The 19,042-nt window shown below is 46.9% G+C and overlaps 1 protein-coding gene across 1 annotated transcript in view; it reads right to left on the bottom strand.

Annotated features, from left to right (window-relative positions):
* The window catches only part of TYMS (thymidylate synthetase), a 214,681-nt gene that overhangs the window by 30,988 nt on the left and 164,651 nt on the right, over positions 1 to 19,042 (bottom strand). The window contains exon 6 of the mRNA XM_069620874.1: positions 2,312 to 2,383. Within this exon, the coding sequence (XP_069476975.1) occupies positions 2,312 to 2,383 (72 nt within the window). The remainder of the gene's footprint in view (positions 1 to 2,311; positions 2,384 to 19,042) is intronic.

Raw genomic sequence — 19,042 nt, 5'->3', positions numbered from 1 at the left:
CTGTAATTCCTACAGTCAGTCATGGCTGTCGAGGCTTTTATTTCTGCTCGGCTGGTTTATGGTAACAGCATATACCTGGATCTTTCTGCTAAACCCAATTAATTATTGTGGCTAAAGCGCCTCCCGCTTCGAAGCTCCAGACTGGAGATCAAACTCCCATTGCACAGCATAATGTTGCTCCCAATGCGAGTGTATTGGTCCAGAGCCAGCATTTCCAAGACCGTCCTGCTAAAAAGAATAACTTCTCTGGGTTCCAGAATCCAGTTGCAAGATTGCGGCTTATACTCTGAAAACTTGGACGCATTTCAGCCAGTCTGGTCACAGCAAGTTTAAAACAAAAAAAAAAAATACGTGCGTCTAATTCACAAAGTGATGTATAGCCATAAAAATGTTGCTTCCCCAAAGGATACACAGGTACCACCCCACACTGTCACTTCACTCACAACCAGCTTGTCTGCTTACTATCCCAGGTTAAAGGAAAGTAAGAGTTGGCAGCCTACCATGTGCTGTTTGGGATACTAAGATCTGGAATGACCTTCCAGACCCTTCTTTCCAAACATGCCTTCTACTGCACTTCATGCATGTGCTCGGAGCCATGGATGATGCACAGGACCAACCTTTTAGTTAGGTTGCTATAACGCCAAGGTGACCAAATGGTGAATACACGTGTTAGCCAAATGCCTAATGTAACATAATATTGGATTACAAAGCGGACTTTGATAAGTGGCTCGGTAGAAAACTGCTTGAGAACGACGTGTGGAATTTCCTCAAGTGCCCTAGTCCAATGCCTCCAATTATAAACTTATGGTTCCATGTCATTTCGCGGAAGCCATTCGCGGTGGAAACCTTGTGCTACAGAGAATGGAGCCCAGACACATCCACGTGGGCATATTAAAACTGCCTGGATACAGCCGAGTGAAATCTGCTTGCGTTTTTGGGTCAGTAAATGCGAGCTCGTTCTGCTCTGCTCTACACTTACAATCGGTACAATTTGTATTTTTGACAACTTGATTTTACATGGAAGAAACTGGGGCCACTAGTGCCAGTATTCCATTTCAATTTCATTAGGTAAAGCAACATCCAAGGAGTCCTTGTTGGCCCATCGGGTCCCTCTCAAAGCCTTTCATGTCCGGCCAGGTGGGCGTTTCTCTTTCAGCTGGTATGCACTATGATTAGTGAGCCCTTTCTGCCCCGTGTTTACTTTGGGCTATAGGTGGCGCACGCCGAAACTATTGCGCAGAGTACAGATAGGGAGTTAAGGCATATGAGGAGGGACACAGCTTGAAGGTTATTTGGCGATTTCTCCACCCATTGACTGCCCATAGCCATGCCAACTCCCTCACCCAGTTCCTTCAATTCTCCGGCCAAAACACCTCTTCATGGGAACTCTTTGAGCTCGCTTTAAACAAGCCTTACCCCCTCATACCTTGCACTGAAAGTGACTACCAGTGTTTTTCCAAACCAGTCTTCTGAGAGTTGATGACTTAATTGGAACTGTAAACCCACTACTGCTGTAATAAAAATGCTTCAACCATGTGTGCATCCAGCCACTCGATGTATAAGCACTATGCATGTCTTTCACTGAACTGTTAAAATCCACCACTGGCAAAGCCAACAGTTTTGGCTTGTGTAATTCATCCATGTAATCGATTGAACTCTTGCATGAAGTCACAATAGAAACAAATATAGCTGGGGACATTGAAAAAACAAACATTTCGCCATGTACATCCGTGACATGCATAACAATTACTGGCCCAGCTTTGGCTTGTGTAGGCATGGGAAAGTCATTTGCTAGGCACTACTGTAGCAGCTACAACATGGTTGTAGTACCCGTCATAACAGCAGTGCCTGGGAAATGCCTAATACTTCCACACAAGCCAAAACTGTTGGCTTTGCCAATGTTTGTTTCGATTGAAAGCACACAAGGGTTGAAAATAGCCATTACCTCCTCATTGGGAGGCATTACTAGCTGGAGATGCTGGTGCCTTCGTTAAGGCTTGGGCCACCGTGTTACCCGGTGGTAATGCCCCTAATCAGGGTTATTGCTGAAATAAAACCATATGCTTTCGAATTTTTTTGATTTTCCACCTAGGATGTGTAGCACACATGTGGTGGTAAACCGTGAGACTAGTTATGGACGGAGGGTGACTAGATGTGCGTTAAAGGGTGGCGCTCACACTTGGGGCCCTGCACACATTGGAACACCAGCACCTGTGTTTACCAACAGTCCAGAAGAGCTAAGTGGCACACGCTGGTTTGACGAGTACAACTGTTTCATTAAGTGAGAAATGCAGGCACAGTAAACACTTACCTGAACTTTTAATGGCTCAATGTGGTTAAGGTAGACATGCGCATCTCCCAAGCTGTGGACGAAATCGCCAAGCTTAAAAGGGAAAGAGAAAACAAGGTTACAAATGGCTCGGAAGGAATAGGGGCGTTTGTCAAGACTACGTTAAAAGGTTTTGAGTTTCCTTGTGGGTTAGAAATCATGGCGGGTGAACTCTGGCGCCACTGCTTTAGACTTTTAACAAGCGTTAGGAGTGAGTGGTATTGGGGTAGCGGCCACAGAAAGCAAGGTGGACACACCTGCAGTGTGCCGACATTAGAAATTAGGAGGAAAACAGAAAATACATTTAACAAAAAAGCCATGCCAACAAAAATAAGGATCCACATAAATAAAAAGTGTTGGCTTTTGAATAAGCAACGTGAAAGGCATCCGTCAGTCAAAACCATGGCCGAGCCATAATCCTAGTGTGCTCAGGTTTCTGTACTGACCAATGGGGAATTATGAGCGACAGATTGAGAGGCAAACAAAACGCAACTATTGCTCCATTCTAGGTGTCAAAAGCAGATGTCCTCCTTGCAGAGGAAGAAAACAAACATTGCCAATGTCAATCGTTTTGGCGTTTCTTGTTGCTGTTTGCATGTACAACCAGGGCGCAAGGAGGAGAGTGATAAGGGATGCAGGTGTGCAATGGAATGGGAAGGGGAATAGAGCAACCGAGGAAGCCATTGATAGAGGGTGCCGATGATGGGCAATAGGAAATATGTGCGGGGAGAGTAAGAAATAGTGAGTGCGAGGGGAAGGATGAGAGACTAAGGGCTGAGAGCAAAGGTGAGAGTTGGAGAAGCCGGAATAAGGGGACTTCTTCAAGAGTGCTAGAGCAAGCAACAGCGAGAGAGCACAATGTTGGAGTTTTCCCACATTGATGAACCCATGGTCATTAGGCAACATTAACTGCCAGCTGCTTGCACTGGGGCACCATTTCAGCGAACCTTGGGAAACATCAGCGTCTACCTTTCATTTTAGATGAAATTTGGAGAGGGTTCAGACCACAGAGGCTCATTAATTCGCACACATTCATTTGCCTTCCTGATTCTCTTGCGATTGATTATGACTGAGCGGAACGCTTACTCCCTTGCCTCTGAAAGTACTTGGCAAGGATTGAGGGCGCAATCCTTGCAATAGGAAAGGCATCGGAATAACAGATTGCCAGTCATGAGATGCCCTTGTATTTTAACTTCGGCTTGCATTTGACAAGTGCAACGTAGATATACTGCAGGAGAAAAACCATGCGCGTATTTTAAACAATACACTATTAAGTACGGTTCACTAACACTAAATGCAAAACAACAATGCCACCACTGTTTTCACAAGACAAAGGTTGTATTTGGTTTACAAGAGTGGAGTAATGTGTATTGCAGTGCTTACACACATGCGCCTAGGCTTCTTCCTATAGTATTAGACAAAGGTTGCGCCTTTCAACCTTCCAAAGTCAATGAACTGAGAATCAATAAGTAGGTTATCATTGCCAAGGGCAGCAGTCAATCACATGCGGCAGGTTGGAAACAAGCATGGGCGTTGTATAGATCACTGGGAGGTATTCTTATAGAAAGGAAGGTTTTGTTTAGGATGGGGTCATAATGTAGGGAAGAAAACTATGCTCACCACTAAGTACCGCAAACATACCAGCACAAAATAAAGCAACTATATATTACTAGATTCTCCAATATAATATAACAAGGTATGGTCACTAGAATATGAGGCCAAACCCAATCTAAATGCAAGGATAATTTACCACCAAACTACCGCTCATATTTTGGCGGTAAGAAAAATACAGCCAAACCCCAAATTTACACAAAATATCCTACAGTGTACAGGGCAGTATGGACAGACAGCTATGCAATGACAGGCAAAGCTGTGCACTACAGGCACTCCTGGGACAGCCCAGAGTTGCAGGGCCGTGCCGGCTTCGCTTAGGTTTCAGGCTCTGGCCAGACTGTTGCAGCTTTAGAGGAGGAAACAAGAAGTTTTAATAGAAGCAGAAGCAGACAGAGCCCCTGATTCTGGGTGGGAGCTATGGTGGGAATCGGGCAGTGGGGTGGAGCTGGGAAACATATCCTGTTGACATTAAAAAGCATACCAGACCCTACGCAGTGTGCTTGCATGTGTACAACGTGCTTGTAAAGTTCCATGCAAAGTTTCATTTTCTCAATGGCAGCTGAGTGTGACGTGAAGCGAAGCTCAAAGCCGCTTCCTCGTTCTGTTATGTTCTGCTACTTGGCATTTAGATAGCGCTCTATATATCATTGGTAGGACCTCAATGACCTCAAAGCGCTGGTAGGTTGAACACCCTCGGGAACCGTAGTTCTGGTCAGTAGAGAGATCGTGTCGTAGGGTGAGTGGGTGCACCGGATGTGTGTGCAGCTGATGCAATTGCCTAGTGGTAGCTGCATCCTAGCGTTCGGTGTGGTGCTCGAGATATCAGTTGGATGTGTGCAGTCTGGTGGGTGGACACCTAGACTGGGCTCTGGCTGAGTTAGGCCTGAAGGACGCATATGTGAGCAACGTGGCCGGAATGTGCTCGGCTAGCTGCGTTCTATTAGGGTGATGAGGTGATCATGGGGTTGTATTTGTATGTGAACAGCTAGGCCGAATTACATTGCAGTATAGCTGTGTTCTAGTTGAATGGTGGTGTAAAATAGAGAGTAGGCGTAGTGATGTGATTGTTATTTTTAGAGCGCCCAAGACCAGGCACGTGAACAGATTGCAGGGAAAAGAGCAACACAGGCACATACAGGCCAGGGCTGGGATTGCAGCGACATGAGGGTGAGTGGGAGGAATACGGATATATAGCAACATGGGCATTTTTATTTCTATCCAGATGCGATTCACGCCAATGTTCACAGCTCCAAGTGTGGGACATGTCAACTTCTGAACTTTCATCCAGAAGCGACTCAAGCCAACGTTCAGAATCATGCCAGGATCTGGTGCAGGTCAATGTTCACAGTACATCTGCTCGATCCACCCGTCCACTCCATCGATTCCATCCACTGCATCTCCATTTGTTCCGTCCAGTCTGTCCATTCCATTTATTTCATCCACTCTATTCTATCCACTCTTTCCATTTTATCCATCCATCGTATTATCCATTACACCAATTCCATCAGTCTCATGCGTTCCATCCGTCCATTTCATCCACTCTTATCGATTTCATCTACTCTATCCAATTCGGCGGTTCAGTTCCATCCACTATCCATTTCAACGATTCCATCCTCTATCCACTCCATCCACTGTATTCATTTAATCCGCTCCATCCATTCCAACCATTTCGACCATTCTCTGCACCCCATTCATTTCATCTGCTCCATCTAATCCGACCATTCTCTCCACTCCATTCATTCATTTCATTCATTCCATCCACTTCATTTATTCCATCCATTCTATCCACTCCACCCATTTCATCCTCTCAATTCTCTGTACAGATCTTCCAAGCATTTGGCATGCATCCACGCCATACATTCCATCCACTTGCCCGACATGCATCCATGTCATCTAGCCGTCCGACTTATCTATTGCGTCCATCTATTCCGTCCAGCATCGATCCCATCCATGCCATTCACCCATCAACTCCATCCATCCATCAGTTCTATTGATTTTGTCTATTCTCCCTAGTACCATCCACTTGCCCTACATGCATCCATTCAACCATAACGTCTATCCCTTCTATCCGTCCGTCTTTTATCTACTGCGTTCATCCGTTCCATCCAGCATTCATTCCATCGATCCCCTCCATTCATCCACTCCATTAACCCATCAACTCCATCCATCATCCACAAAATTCATTCCATCCATTTCGACGATGTATTCCATCTATCCATGCCCTCCATCCATCATCCCCTCCATCCATCCATCCTGGCATGTGGGAAGGATAAGAGGTAATTGAACACATGGTAGAGAGTCTCATTGTGTATTTGGTCATTGGGAGTTCAGACCATCTTTGGGTTGTCGGTGTTAAGGAAAGAGCCATGTTTTTAGTAATATGCAGAACGTCATAGTATTGGGTGTGTCGGATGTGAGGTGGAAGCAAGTTCCATAGGGTCAGGGCCAATGCTGAGAAAGAGGATCCTCCGATCCTGACGGAGGTGGTGGTTGGGATCACTAAAAGGAGGGCAGAGCTTGACCTTAGGGCGTGGGGTGGGCGGTAAGGTTTTAGCTCATCTTGCAGGTATAGAGGGCCAGTCTTGTGCAATGCATGATGAGGGATGCACAGGGTCTTGAAAGTGGCCCTTCGTCCAACTGGGAGCCAGTGGAGGGTTCTGAGGGCTTGAGGTGTGGTCCCTTGGACCCAGGTCTAGTAGCATTTTACAGCAGCATTTTGCGCTCTTTGGAGTTTATTAAGGTGGTATGCTGGGACTCCTAGCTAGAGGGAGTTGGCATAGTCCAGTCTCGACATTACAATGGACATAACAGCAGCAAGTCTGTTCGGGAAGGTGAGGTAGGGGAAAATGTGCCTGAACATTTTGGAGGTGGTAGTGACAAGATTTAGATATGTTGTTGATCTGTCGGGAGAGGGTTAGGTCCGAGTCCATAGTGCATCCAAGCTTTTTTACAGAAAGTGAGGGGGTGGGCGGTTGGCCCATGGAAGGAGGCCAAGGGAGTGGACGAGGGAGAAGCTCAGTGTTGCCGCACACCATGATTTCAGGTTTAGGAGGAGGCGGTTTGTAGTCTTCCAACGGTCAATATCTAGGAGGTGGCTGCAAGGTCGGGCTGAGAGTTGGAGTCCGAGTTGTGGAGTTAAAGGATGATTTGGGTATCGTCGGCATAGTTGTTCACTTTCAGACATGCTTCCCAGTTGCAGATCAATGATTGCCCGCAGGCACACAGAAGCACTCAGGAAAGATCCCTTTAAAGCGTTACTTCACAAGGGTTTCCGTATGCCTGCGGACACTGGTTCACTCTGCCGTGCGTAGGCTGAACTGTAGAGAAAAAGGTTTTGTTTTCTTCTTTTCACTCAGAATGAGATCCATTTCACATCATGCGCCCACTACTCCGTGGAAAACCACATGCAAGGCTACGGCTGCCCTCCCAAACAGCTATGTGCCGGAGTGCACAATGCTTTCAGCACATAAAAATATATACATGTTATGTTAGCGGTACTTGTATAGCGCACAGTCACCAATGGAATTGGTCCCCAGGCGCTCTGGCGAATCTGTAAACAGGAAGGGTGGGTAGGGTTAGTCGGGAGGAGGGGAGAAGAGGAGGGGAGAAGGAGAGTGCGAGAAGTGGTGTGCTGTTGGCAGCTTCCGCTCGGTATACAACGGGTGCTGGGCTTTGGTGCTAGTAGCAGATCGGATGAAGGCCTCGAGTGCTGTGGGTGAAGTTTGTGTTGTTGATGCGGTGTGGTAAAGTGCGTGCGGATTGCTGGGAGAGAGATGGTTGGGTGGTTTTGTGTGGGTTTAAGTATGCAGAAGATTGAGGGTTGGGTTAGTGGGGTCTGTATCCTGGTTAAGGTACTTCCGATTCCTTTAGAGTTGTATACCTGTGGGTTGGGATGTGGCTGGTTCCTCGTGGGCCGACTCGCTTTGGTGGTGTTGCGCTGATCCAACTGTATCCTAGTAAGTATAGTTTGGATTGGTGGGTGCGTCTGAACCTAATCTTCAGGTGTGGGACTGGGTGGGTGATATCTATTCTCAGGTGATCTAGTGTAACCCTGGTCGGTTAAGGCTTTGAATGGTTCAGGGTCGTGTTGAAGTGTTGTCCTAGTGGATCCGTCTTGGTGAGCGCCTGTGTATTTAGACATTTGCATCCTTCTGTCCTGACTGGTTCTTTGATTTCCGTGGGGTGAACATCCTTGGGACTGTTAAGTTGTAGTTGTGTGGTGGGGCATTGTGCTTCCTGCTTTATATTGGTGGACAGTGTGTAGTGATGAAACATTCTGTTTCTCACCCATTGCATTAGGGCCGTGATGCAGTGCTTCCTTTCCCCCTCTACATTTTGTTCTTAGGGCTGTTGGGGAAGGTAATAGTTAAGGTCATGGTCCTCTTGGTTCTTTCTAGTCCTTCTGTCTTAGTTTGCTATGTTTGCTGTCTTTGGTCGTATTGCGACTGTCTCCCATTTGGTCATTTAGTATGCCGTGGGATATTTACCTCAGCGTTTCCTATTGATTGATCGGTGTGTATTGCGGTCGCTCTATCTTTATTGATGTTTTTTGTTATGTTGGTGCCCCTGTGGCCAGTCTTTCTAGTTATGACGTAAAGAGCCATGTTTAGAGTAGTTGCCTGAATAATAGGTGGTTTCTTGTGTTACGGATGTACTTTGAAATGTCGTTCCAGATTTTCGGGGCTTGGTGAGAGAAGGAGAATCCTCCAAGTTTTTGTTTTGTTGTAGGGCTTTGTTTCCAGGCGGATGTCCATGCTTGATCTGAGCATTCTGGTTAGTTGATGTAGGCGCAGTTTGTCTCTTAGGAACTCAGCGCCTTCGTTGTGTACTGCTCTGTGCATAATGCACATTGTTTTGAAGTTTATTCGTTGTTTTATTGGTAGCCAATGTAGTGATTTCAGCGCTGGTGCGGTGTGTTATCTTCAGGGTAGTTTCAGAAGTAGTCTGGCTGCCGCGTTTTGAATGCGTTTTTTTGAGTCGTTCAGGCATGCCTAGGTATAGGCTATTGGCGTAGTCTACTTTGGACATGACTAGGATGATGGTGGTCGTTTTGTTGGTGAACGATAACGGTAAGATTCTCCTTGCCGCTCGCAGGAGGAAGAAGCATTTGAGGAGAGCGTTTACTTGTGGCTCTAGCGTGAGATTGTCCATCAGAACCCCCAGGTTTTTTACAATCGCCGAGGGTGCTGGGGTTGTCCAGAGTTCCGTTGGCCAAGGGATTAATTGGTTTTCTCCTCCATTTTGTGTGACAATTATTATTTCAGTTTGAGGTAATTGGAGTTCATCCAGAAGAATACATCGCAGAGGCAGTTTTCTAGCGTTGAGTTTCTTTCCATGTTTACATGAGACATTTTAAAAAGCGTACTGAAGCTTCACCTCGTGTCTGCAGGTCTACAGATCTTCTGTGCCAAACTCAGCCAGCTTCTAGTAAGCCAGTTCCCTCTCCAATAAATATCACTGCTGTGGACCCGTTTCAGACTACCAGCATGGCGGATGTGCTGCATTCCAACAAAAGCAGCTTGCCTGCCTCGTAAATCATTATTATGAGGTCTGCCTCAGTCTGCCAACAGATCACTCCGCTCAGACTTTAAACATCGTCCAACAGGAGTTCATCTGACAAAAAGCATTGGTGCATACAAATGAAAATCTAACGTCCATCTAGGTGCAGTCATTTTGATCCTACTTTGGTAGGATGCACAGCTCCCTGGCAACAGCAGCAGGCCTGCAGACACGAGCAAGAAGGTCAAGGCCCGGCTGGTGCTTCCGCCATTTCATAGCCAAGCATCAGCAAGTCACCATGCCACCCCCATACACCGCTCCCGAACTCCCTTTTTTTATTTTACATTCAGAGTACCAATTGTTTATCGATTAGGTGGTTTATGCCACCAAAGCGGCAAAACCAAAAACCGCTGAAGACATGGTATTAAGTTTCAAAGCACTGATAACAGCAGATGTTACAATTGCCCCATATGTTGATACTTCTGGGAACCACCCAAAGACGACTGAAGGCTGTGCTGAGCATGAGCAGAGTTCTCTGCACCATCCTGCTAACCAATACCACTAGTAAAACTGCTGCCGTTTCATGGTAAAGGACAACCTCATCCCCTTAAGTCTTGGGAGGATGCTCCGGGGCAACGTGCTCGCCTCGCAAGCAAGACACTGAGCACCACAGATTCGATCCCTGGGTCAGTGCTTAGAAACCTCTGGGTATTAAGCGTGTTATAAATAACCTATCATAGCACACGGTATGTTTAAATGTAAAACACATTTTTATTATTTCTTTGCACCTAGTTATCCACCCATATTAAAAATTCTATTTTCTACCTCTTCAGATCAAGCACTAATAGTTTCATCCTATAGCATTATGAATACTACTATTCCAAACATATCCATGGAGCCGTCTGGGTGATGGCAGGGGACACGCTCTTTGTGCATCAGTGTCCCATTTTTTTTTCTTTTAAGAGTATCTTTACTCTTTTGGGGAGTATTTGCCTATTTTTAGGGAGCAAAGTGGCCGATAAACCCAGGGTCAGACTGGGCCATAAAATTGTCGGTCACCAATGAAAGTGGCCCACAGTTGCAAATGGCTATTAATTCCTTGTGACCCTGTTGGAATAGTAACCGGGGGACGGGGGGGCTTTTGATAAAGTGATGCAAATTGTGCATTTTAAAGAATATTTATTCAGCAACACTGATCAAAACTACTCGCCGCAGAGCAAATTAACTCAAACTGGCCAAATAAGTGGTTCACGTGGACCATAAAAAACTGCCCCACACCAGCATTTTGTTTAACCATGGGCCTATTGCCTAGCTATCTGCGGGATGCACGGAGCAACATTATATTCAATGTATGAGTGGGGCCTTTTCTACAGCAGAAGCGGAACTGAGTCACACCTAGGCAATACCATATTTGGCTACTAAGCACAATAAGGCAATGTAAGGTAGTGATCTGCCCACCATCACACAACGTGGTGATGTGAAGGACCCAGGATTTCAGCCCAGATGTCTTGGCGCCATAGGCCAGTATATCAAGCTTCTTCCCTCGCATTACACCAACATACAATGCTTTCAGCAGATTGCTCTTCTACGCCTAGAAAAGAAGCCTTTGTTCAATAGATCTGACTTCCACAGAGCCCTGGTGATCCCCAGCTAGGTTTGTGCTTTTAAAAACATACATAAACACCAAATCACGTGAGAATATGAGAAATATAGAAACAAAGTCGGTAAACACAAGTAACCGTCATTGGTAAAACAGGTAAGATCACAAAAGAGTCATTATCTACAATTAAATGACAAAGCAATCCAGAAGTTAAATCTGAACCATTGTTGTAAAGTCAAACGGAGAGAAAAAAAAAAAAAAAAAAACAATTATGATGCCATCAGGGAGCTGCATTGTTTTGCCACAAATAAATCATTTGTGAAGTTAGTAAACATGGTCACATGGGCTGTACCGCCTTCATAAGCTTCTTCGGGTTATGACGACACAGGCCATCAGGCAGGGGCGCTCGAGTGGCAAGAAGATGACACATCAGGGGGACAGAGGGGACCACAGCAGGAGTGCAAAGGAGTAGGGGGAATGAGGAGAGTTGGGAGGCACTCCTAAAATGGACACAGGTACCAGAGATTCGACCTAGTCAGCGATGACGCTGCCCACAGTTACCCTAGAGGACTCACAAAAGTAAACTTCGAATAGGGAATTGAACAGGGAAATCTGCTATGTTGCAGTGGCATGGCCAGATTAAGCTGGTGTACCCAGGGACGGCGCTAGGATTTACGCGGCCCAGGGCGGCAAAATTAGAGTGGGCCTCCCCCCGTAATTTGCATAAATAGTAACATTAGTGATATCACAGAATGAGTCTTTAGTACGCAAAGCTATCATGGGAAGTTAAATTATGTTGCCATGTGTAAGGTATTAGACATCCAGTATAAGAATTTCAATATTAACATGCACCTATGTGACAGTATCAGGAGTGAGGAATTTTTTTGAAGTAGCAGACAGCTGAATAACTTCTAATTTTGACAGATCGGGCATAGTGTGATAGTTGCGGCAGCATTCAAGTTGGTTAAGTGGCGAAGGATAGATTTTAGAGCAGTCTGCAATTCAGGAACTTGAACTAATTGAAATACTGTTAAAGGTCTTTTAAAACTTTGGTTTAAAAGGTGGAAGGCATTGCAAATACAGGTGGATTGTGTTTTGCCAGCTCAAACCAACTGCTGTTTTTGCAGAAGTTAAGATTGTTTTTGTTTATTGTATGTGTCTTTGGGCACATTGTTCAAATTAGCAATATGCTTTTATTTCAGAAGCTACAGGTAAGGCTCATTTTCACTGTCAAAAGAAATAGCAATAACCAAGCTTATGAAATGCTGCCCACTACAAAATGAGAACGCAGCCTCATTAATGTAACCCCTGAGCCTTGATTGGAGGGGGTGAGCAGGGCAAAACTGTTAGCAGGGTGTAGAGTACCATGGGATCGTATAGCAGAAAGGCAGAGAGGGATGCAATAGTCTTAGTGGGGATATAGTCAGTTGAACAGTCACGTTTTCAGGTTTCTGCAGACGGTCCAGTAGGCCTGTTTTCTGAAAGCAAGTGTCAGATTGTTCCAAAGTTTGGCTGCCATGACCGGGAAGCTCTTGTCCCCTGCTGAGAGGCAGTTGAACTGGAGGGCCTTCAGTTGGTGAGTGCTGGACAACCTCAGAGGGCGGGAAGGGGTGAATTTCTCAGGTAGGTCGGGGTAGTGTTAGAGACAACAGTGGACCAGGGAAAGCGTTTCAAATTTAATCTGTTCCCGGATGGGCAACCTGTGTGAAGCTCTCATGGCTTCCGAGAGATGGTCCAGTTTGGAGTGGCCAATGGCTGCTCGGAGGGCGTTATTCCGATAGTCTCTAGAGTTTACTTAGGTTGCGTTCGGATGTGCCAGTAAATAGTCTGTTACAATAATCGAGCTTGGTTCCAGTGATGGCTCTTGCTATTGTAAGGCGATTAAGAGTCGAGAGGAATGGCATGCAGGCATGCAACAGTAGGCCGCTGCTGATACAATCGCGTTCACGTGCCGTAAGAAGTTGAGGTTGGCATACAGGAACTCCCAGGGTTTTAGCAGTGGTGGAGGTGGAGATGCCGTTAACATCAAAAGGTGAATTCATTAAAGGTTGGATCAATGTTACGCAGTGTTGGGAATTAAACCGACGAGGATTTCCGTTTTTTCATTGTGAAGACAAAGTTGGTGGGAGACCATCCAGTTTAAATGAGCTCATACACCTCGTTTATGGTTGCCGAGTCCTTGGAGTAGGATCCGGATAGTGGGATAAGGAGCTGTGTATCATCAGCATAGTTTGTGTACAAGATGCCTAGACGGTCAAGGTGGTCGAAGAGGGGTTTAATGTAAATGTTGTAAAGTGTGGTAGAGAGCCAGGAACCTTGGGGGAACTCCACAAGTGACAGGAGTGGGTTCGGCAGAGAAGTTGTTCATGAAGACACAGGAGGATCTGTCGGCTAGGAAGGATCTCACCTAGTCGGAGGTTGATGGTGAGAGGTTAACTGTTTAAGTGAGTAGAGAAGAGGATTTGGTGATCTACCAAATCGAATACTGCAGATCGGTCAAGCATCATCCGGAGGGCCGGTTGATCAGTTAATCTGATGGCATCGATTTGTATTTTCAGATCTAGTAGGGCAGTTTCAGTTCCATGCTTGGGGCGAAATCCTGATTGTTGAGTGCCCAGAATATGGATTTCCTTTAGAGATGTTGGACCAGGAGGTAGGGCACTGTGGTAATGGGGTGGTAGTCGGGCTGGATGGTTCTAGGGAAGGTATTTTGAGTAGCAGTAGTACCCAAGCTTCCTTCACAGAAGTTGGCACTGAGTGGTGGAGAAGGATGCATTGATAATGGCTGTGAAGAGGGATAGGAGTGTTTCGGCAGTCTTTGATGATGGGTGCTGGACAGGAGTATCCTTTACAGCGTGATGATTTGAGACTCTTGAGGATCCTGGAGACGTTCATGTCCGAGACAGGGTGGAAGCTGAACAGGGTGCTGGAGTGGGACCGTGAGGTGATTGGTACTGTGGGCGGTGGTGGTTTGGTGAGCATGGTAAGTTGTTTGGCAATGATTTTTTTCTTTGAGGGAGTTGATCTTTGCAGTTAGGGCATCTTAAACTTTTTCGCACCAAGTGCGGTCTACTGTTCGATCTGACAGTGGCAGTGGGGGGAGGGGGAGAGAGTTTGCAGAGGATGGTTAACAGTTCCCAGGAGTAGGATGAAGCATCACTAATACTAGAAATGTAGCAGTTAATTTTGGCAGCGTGAAATTCCTTTTTGTAGTTTTTGGCAAAGGAGGAGAAAAGGGCTTTGGAGACAGGCTATCCAGGCTACCTTGGCGGAGCACTTATTTGCGCGGATTTCAAGGAGCCCAGGCGTGAACCAAGTGTCTTTTTTTTTAGAGAGGGTTTGGCTTTTTTGAGTTTAAGGGGGAAGGATGCATCGCCTGCTTGTGGGACAGGTTGGATCAATGTTACGCAGTGTTGGGAATTAAACCGACGAGGATTTCGGTTTTTTCGTTGCCACTACTGCAGGGTCAGTTACTGAGGGTGGTGGGTGCGGCACAGTGGCAAGTAGTGGTGCAAGGTTAGTCGGGTTGAGGTTTTTGTGCACCTGGTGAAGCATTCAGCAGGGTGAGCTCGACTGGGGTGTTCTGAATGGGAGATTTTCGAATTCTATGATGCAGTGGTCCGACCATGGGCAGGGGAGGTGACGGGGGTGGGGATGTTGCATTTGAGGTCGCTTAACCAATCTAAGGTGCAACCTTGGTTATGGGTGGGCTTGAGAGAGCGTTGTGGGAAGCCGGCATGGTCAGGCCAAGGTGTCAGCTGGGTCATTTAGGCCAAAGTTGAGGTCCCCAAGGTAAGATACTATGCATTAGGTTGTCTTCGAAGGTGGGGCTGGGGCCAGGTGGACGATGGACGATGGACAAGGAGAAGTGTGAGACATGGAGATCTTCGTGAGTAGGGATTCACAATTGGGGAGGACATTGGTTTGTCCGACTCGGATGGGGGGGTGTTTTTAAAGATTAGGGCGATGCCGCTGCCTCTTATTTTTGCGGATCTGTCGTATCTTAAGGTGGTGAAACCAGGGGGGATGGCAATGGAGAAAGCTGGGCCAGCAGCGGGAAGGAGCCACGTCAGTGATGGCAAGCAGGTCACGGTCGTTGGATGTTATGAGTTCAAGGATATTGGCTTTGTGGTTGGGACTGGCGGGCTTACATGTTTGGGGATTTGCAATGGATGGGCAGCGTGGAGAGGGAAGCATGGGATGAATTGGGTGCGGAATCTGTTCCTCGTTAAAGTCAGAGGAAGCGAGGCAATGGTAGTGTTAGAGGTTTTGGGTAGTGTAGGGCTTGGTCCGCTAAACTACGTGTGGGTGGTGCGCATGTAAAGAGTCTAGTGCTCAGCCTGAGGAGATTGTTCCTCGTAGAGATCGGGGGGGGGGGGGGTGCATAACAGTGGGTGAGTCAAGGAATACGGGTTGCCAGGGGAATGGACTGGGTTTTTGCACTGGGCTAAGTGATCGCATTGCAAGTTGAGGTGCGCATGTGAGGAGTCTAGTGCGCAGCCTGAGGAGGCTGTTCGTTTTTTTTTTTTTTTTTTTTTTTTTTTTTTTTTACACAAATACAGATGGAAATCTGCTGTCTGTTTATGTATAAAAATTGAAAATAGGTCTTTCTTTCTGGTTCTCTATGATGTCACTCCTACATCACAGGCCAATCACATTGCATATTTACAGTCTCCATACTGCCAAAGGTGTATAAAAATAGCATTACATTTCTTCAGATTGCTGACAGCCTATGTCTTAAGGCAGCAGCAGTCACAGGAGCAACCATTTATTTCCTATTTGGCCATGTGTGCTTTAAAAAAAAAAAAGCATAAAATACTGGTTTCGAATTATCTTTTTATATGATATAAATATGGATGAATACAGACTGAAAAAGGCAGAAAAATAAATACCTTAAAACCAAAAGCCTTGATTATAATTAGGCATCCTGAATGCCTAGATCATGGAGGCAAGATACCTCCTTGCCCAACTTCCAGAGAGTACATATGTTGAGAAGGCCACAAATCAGATTTCCAACTGGAAAATAGATTAATTTTCGTAGATCACACTATCCATTGCCAAGAAGCCGAATTAAAACTACCACTCCTGTGCCAGTTATAAAAAAATGTTAAACTTTTTTTTTTTGCAGGAGACCAGGGGGGGAGGGGGGAGGCGCAGGATCATGGTCACCTGAAAACAGCTCCCAGTCAATTGCGGAAAGCGATCCACCCCCTCTGAATGCACCCGTCGAGATGCAGAAACACCTGAGAGTTGTCAGAGGGGAGAGTGAAGGTGTTGCCTGAAGCAGGGTTCCCAGCCCTCACGGCATGATTGGTGAGAGCCTTTGGTTCTCCTGGCCTTGTGGAAGACCGTTAGTGGTGCAAGCAAAAAAGGTTCTTTGGGACGCCGGCTTATGTGCAGAAAGCCCAGCGCGGAGAAGGGACGCAGAAGTGGGGCAGCAAGGCCTGGTTATGCATCCTGGAAACAGAGGCAGTAGTCTCACAATGTGAATCCAAAACTGGCAAGTGCTCGAGAAGGATGCTTCCTGGGACAATAACCAGGCCTGCGCTGCACGGTTGCCACGATTGAGCCAGATGTGCGCGGTACACCTCAAGGGCAAAATGAGTGCAAGGCATTGCACGGAGGAGAGGGTCACGTGGTGTGGCAGTGGGAAGACGGGCACCAGTGCTGACTTTCCTGGGTGGAAGGTCTTAGTGATACCAACAGAGTGAAGGTTAAGGCCTGTGCAGCGGACTAGCCACAGCACTGCAGTGTAGAGGGGCCTTGAGGTTCAGCAGTAACAAGAACTGAGCTTGCGGTTGAAAAAGTCTGAAGTTTTGTTGTGACCTGGCACTGTGAGCAAGAGGGGAGATGTTACTGGACAGGCCTCAAAGTGGAAGGAACAACGGCTTGCCAGCGAGTGTGTAGGTACGATTGTCTGGGCACCCAAAGGATATCTCCTGGTCACTACGCGATGGAAGCAGCCTCAAGCTTGATGTCTTGAACATTCTCCCGGAAATTAAGGCATCAAGAACCGATTTACAAGCCTCCGTAAAGTAATTAAAAAAAGGGAAGAGTGGATTTAGAGGAGGAATGTGTGAAAACCCTGGAGAACAATCAAGCCTTAAATGTCCTGAAAGCAGGCCGCCTGGGCCTTTCACAGGTAGATTGAGAATTCCCCAACTCTACACCCCTGTGAGATCTGAAGCTCCAAGTTCAGCTATTGTGGCAGGCATTGTTTGGGGAGGAGCATCAGACAGTGTTAAAGGTCGACAGAATGCATAGAGGACCAGCGAGCGGAACTAGGTCTGGGATCGTGAAATATTACACAAATAGGATGGACATCCTGGCAAAGGCCAAAGACGTGGGCAGAAGTTTGTGTCTTCCAAGATGTTTCTTACTCAACCCTGGAGCCCAGACTGGCTGACTTATGGATAGGGATTGCAGGTACCTCTGAGGATATCCATTTCCCCAGTCCTTTGAGCTGGGGGCCGGTGGAATCTCTTATTCGGTGACAGATGCAGAGGACGCTTTGCAGGTCTTGGAAGAACGTTTGCCTGGCAACGTGTATCGATTGTCATTGGAGGAGCGCTCTGTTTTCAAGAGCAAAGTTCAGCCGGATGGCGAGAGCCGGCACCTCACCCAAGGCATCCACATAAGGTGCAGGCCTGTGCCAGCCACACTGCCGAGCCATCCCTCGAAGGGGCAGGAGCCCATTATCCGCCACCTTAAATCCGTGCCCATACCATCTGCCATCTACGACCTTACATCCAGAGCACAGCAAGTAGCTGTAATCCAGCTCTTTTGGGGACGGACCAAGCAGATCAGCTACGAGGTTCCCTTCTGCTACAGTGACGCTCGTAGGCGCCTCTGCGGCCTCACTGTACCAGCCCGTTTCGCATGAGCCGCGTGGACCATTCTAAAATGGCCCCCACCTTCTCAGTGTGTACGGTTGCCTAGCAACGCGTACCGATTGTCATTGGAGGAGCGCTCTGTTTTCAAGAGCAAGGTTCCGCTGGATGGCGAGAGCCGGCACCTCACCCAAAGCACGCACATAAGGCGCAGGGCTATCTGCGCCTGACCGCACGACCATGTTCCAGGACCCCTGTCCATCCCAATGTCCCTCCCTCATGCACTGAACTTCACCACAACCTTCATCAGCATGAACTATCCTGCCTGTTGAACGGTGCACAGATGCACTTGAACTGCATACCACAGGCACATGAACTCCTTTCATTGTGTAGCAGAACATTACCACGCGTCCAAGCCATGCAAGTTGTGTACATATTATTCATTATGTTCCCATTCACTCTTGTAATGCATCCTATAGAATGCTTCTAGATGTTTAGGCTAACTGTTGGTACAGCCATCTGTATTTGATTACAATAGCCTTCGTGTATCCATCCCCAGTCGTTCCGCAATTGTCATGACCCTAGCCCCTGGCCCTCACTGGCAAGTCAGCCTTCCAGTTGGGGCCAGGTCAAAGGCCTTAAAACCTCATCCAAGACTCTCTTGGAGTCAGTCCTGGCACCTTTGGCGCCAGGCTCATAACCATCATGAAGACCAACATTAGAATGGACTATTTACTTGGGACTATTTAAATTGCGGGGGTGGGGGGGGGGGGTGTTCAGCCAACATGGAGACACATAGCTCCGTTACAAGGAACTGAGCTATGCAGTCTAGTCTTTTGGGTGTGGCAGGCCTGGGACTATTTTACCTGGACTACTTTACCTGAGACTATTTAAACCACACCCAAACAGCAGAACATGCTTTGCGTTATTCTGTTGTGGGCAGCGTAACGCTCACTGTGTCCAGTTCTTTGATGCCAGCTTACCTGAAACCAAGGACCTGCAGAGAGAAAAAGAACACTACGAAACTTACCTGGAACAGTATCATGTCTTCAATCCATCGCCGACTTCAGTTCCACTCACCTGGAGGTACGAACTCCATCATCCGGCACCACATGCATCCTGGGATACCATAACCTGGAAATAGGAGAAAGACAGCATTAGTAAGCGTTT

Source organism: Ambystoma mexicanum, chromosome 5q (genome assembly GCF_040938575.1).
Source record: "Ambystoma mexicanum isolate Mex_15411 chromosome 5q, UKY_AmexF1_1, whole genome shotgun sequence".
NCBI classification, from domain to species: Eukaryota; Metazoa; Chordata; class Amphibia; order Caudata; family Ambystomatidae; genus Ambystoma; species Ambystoma mexicanum.
This window is presented reverse-complemented; position numbering and strand designations above follow the sequence as displayed.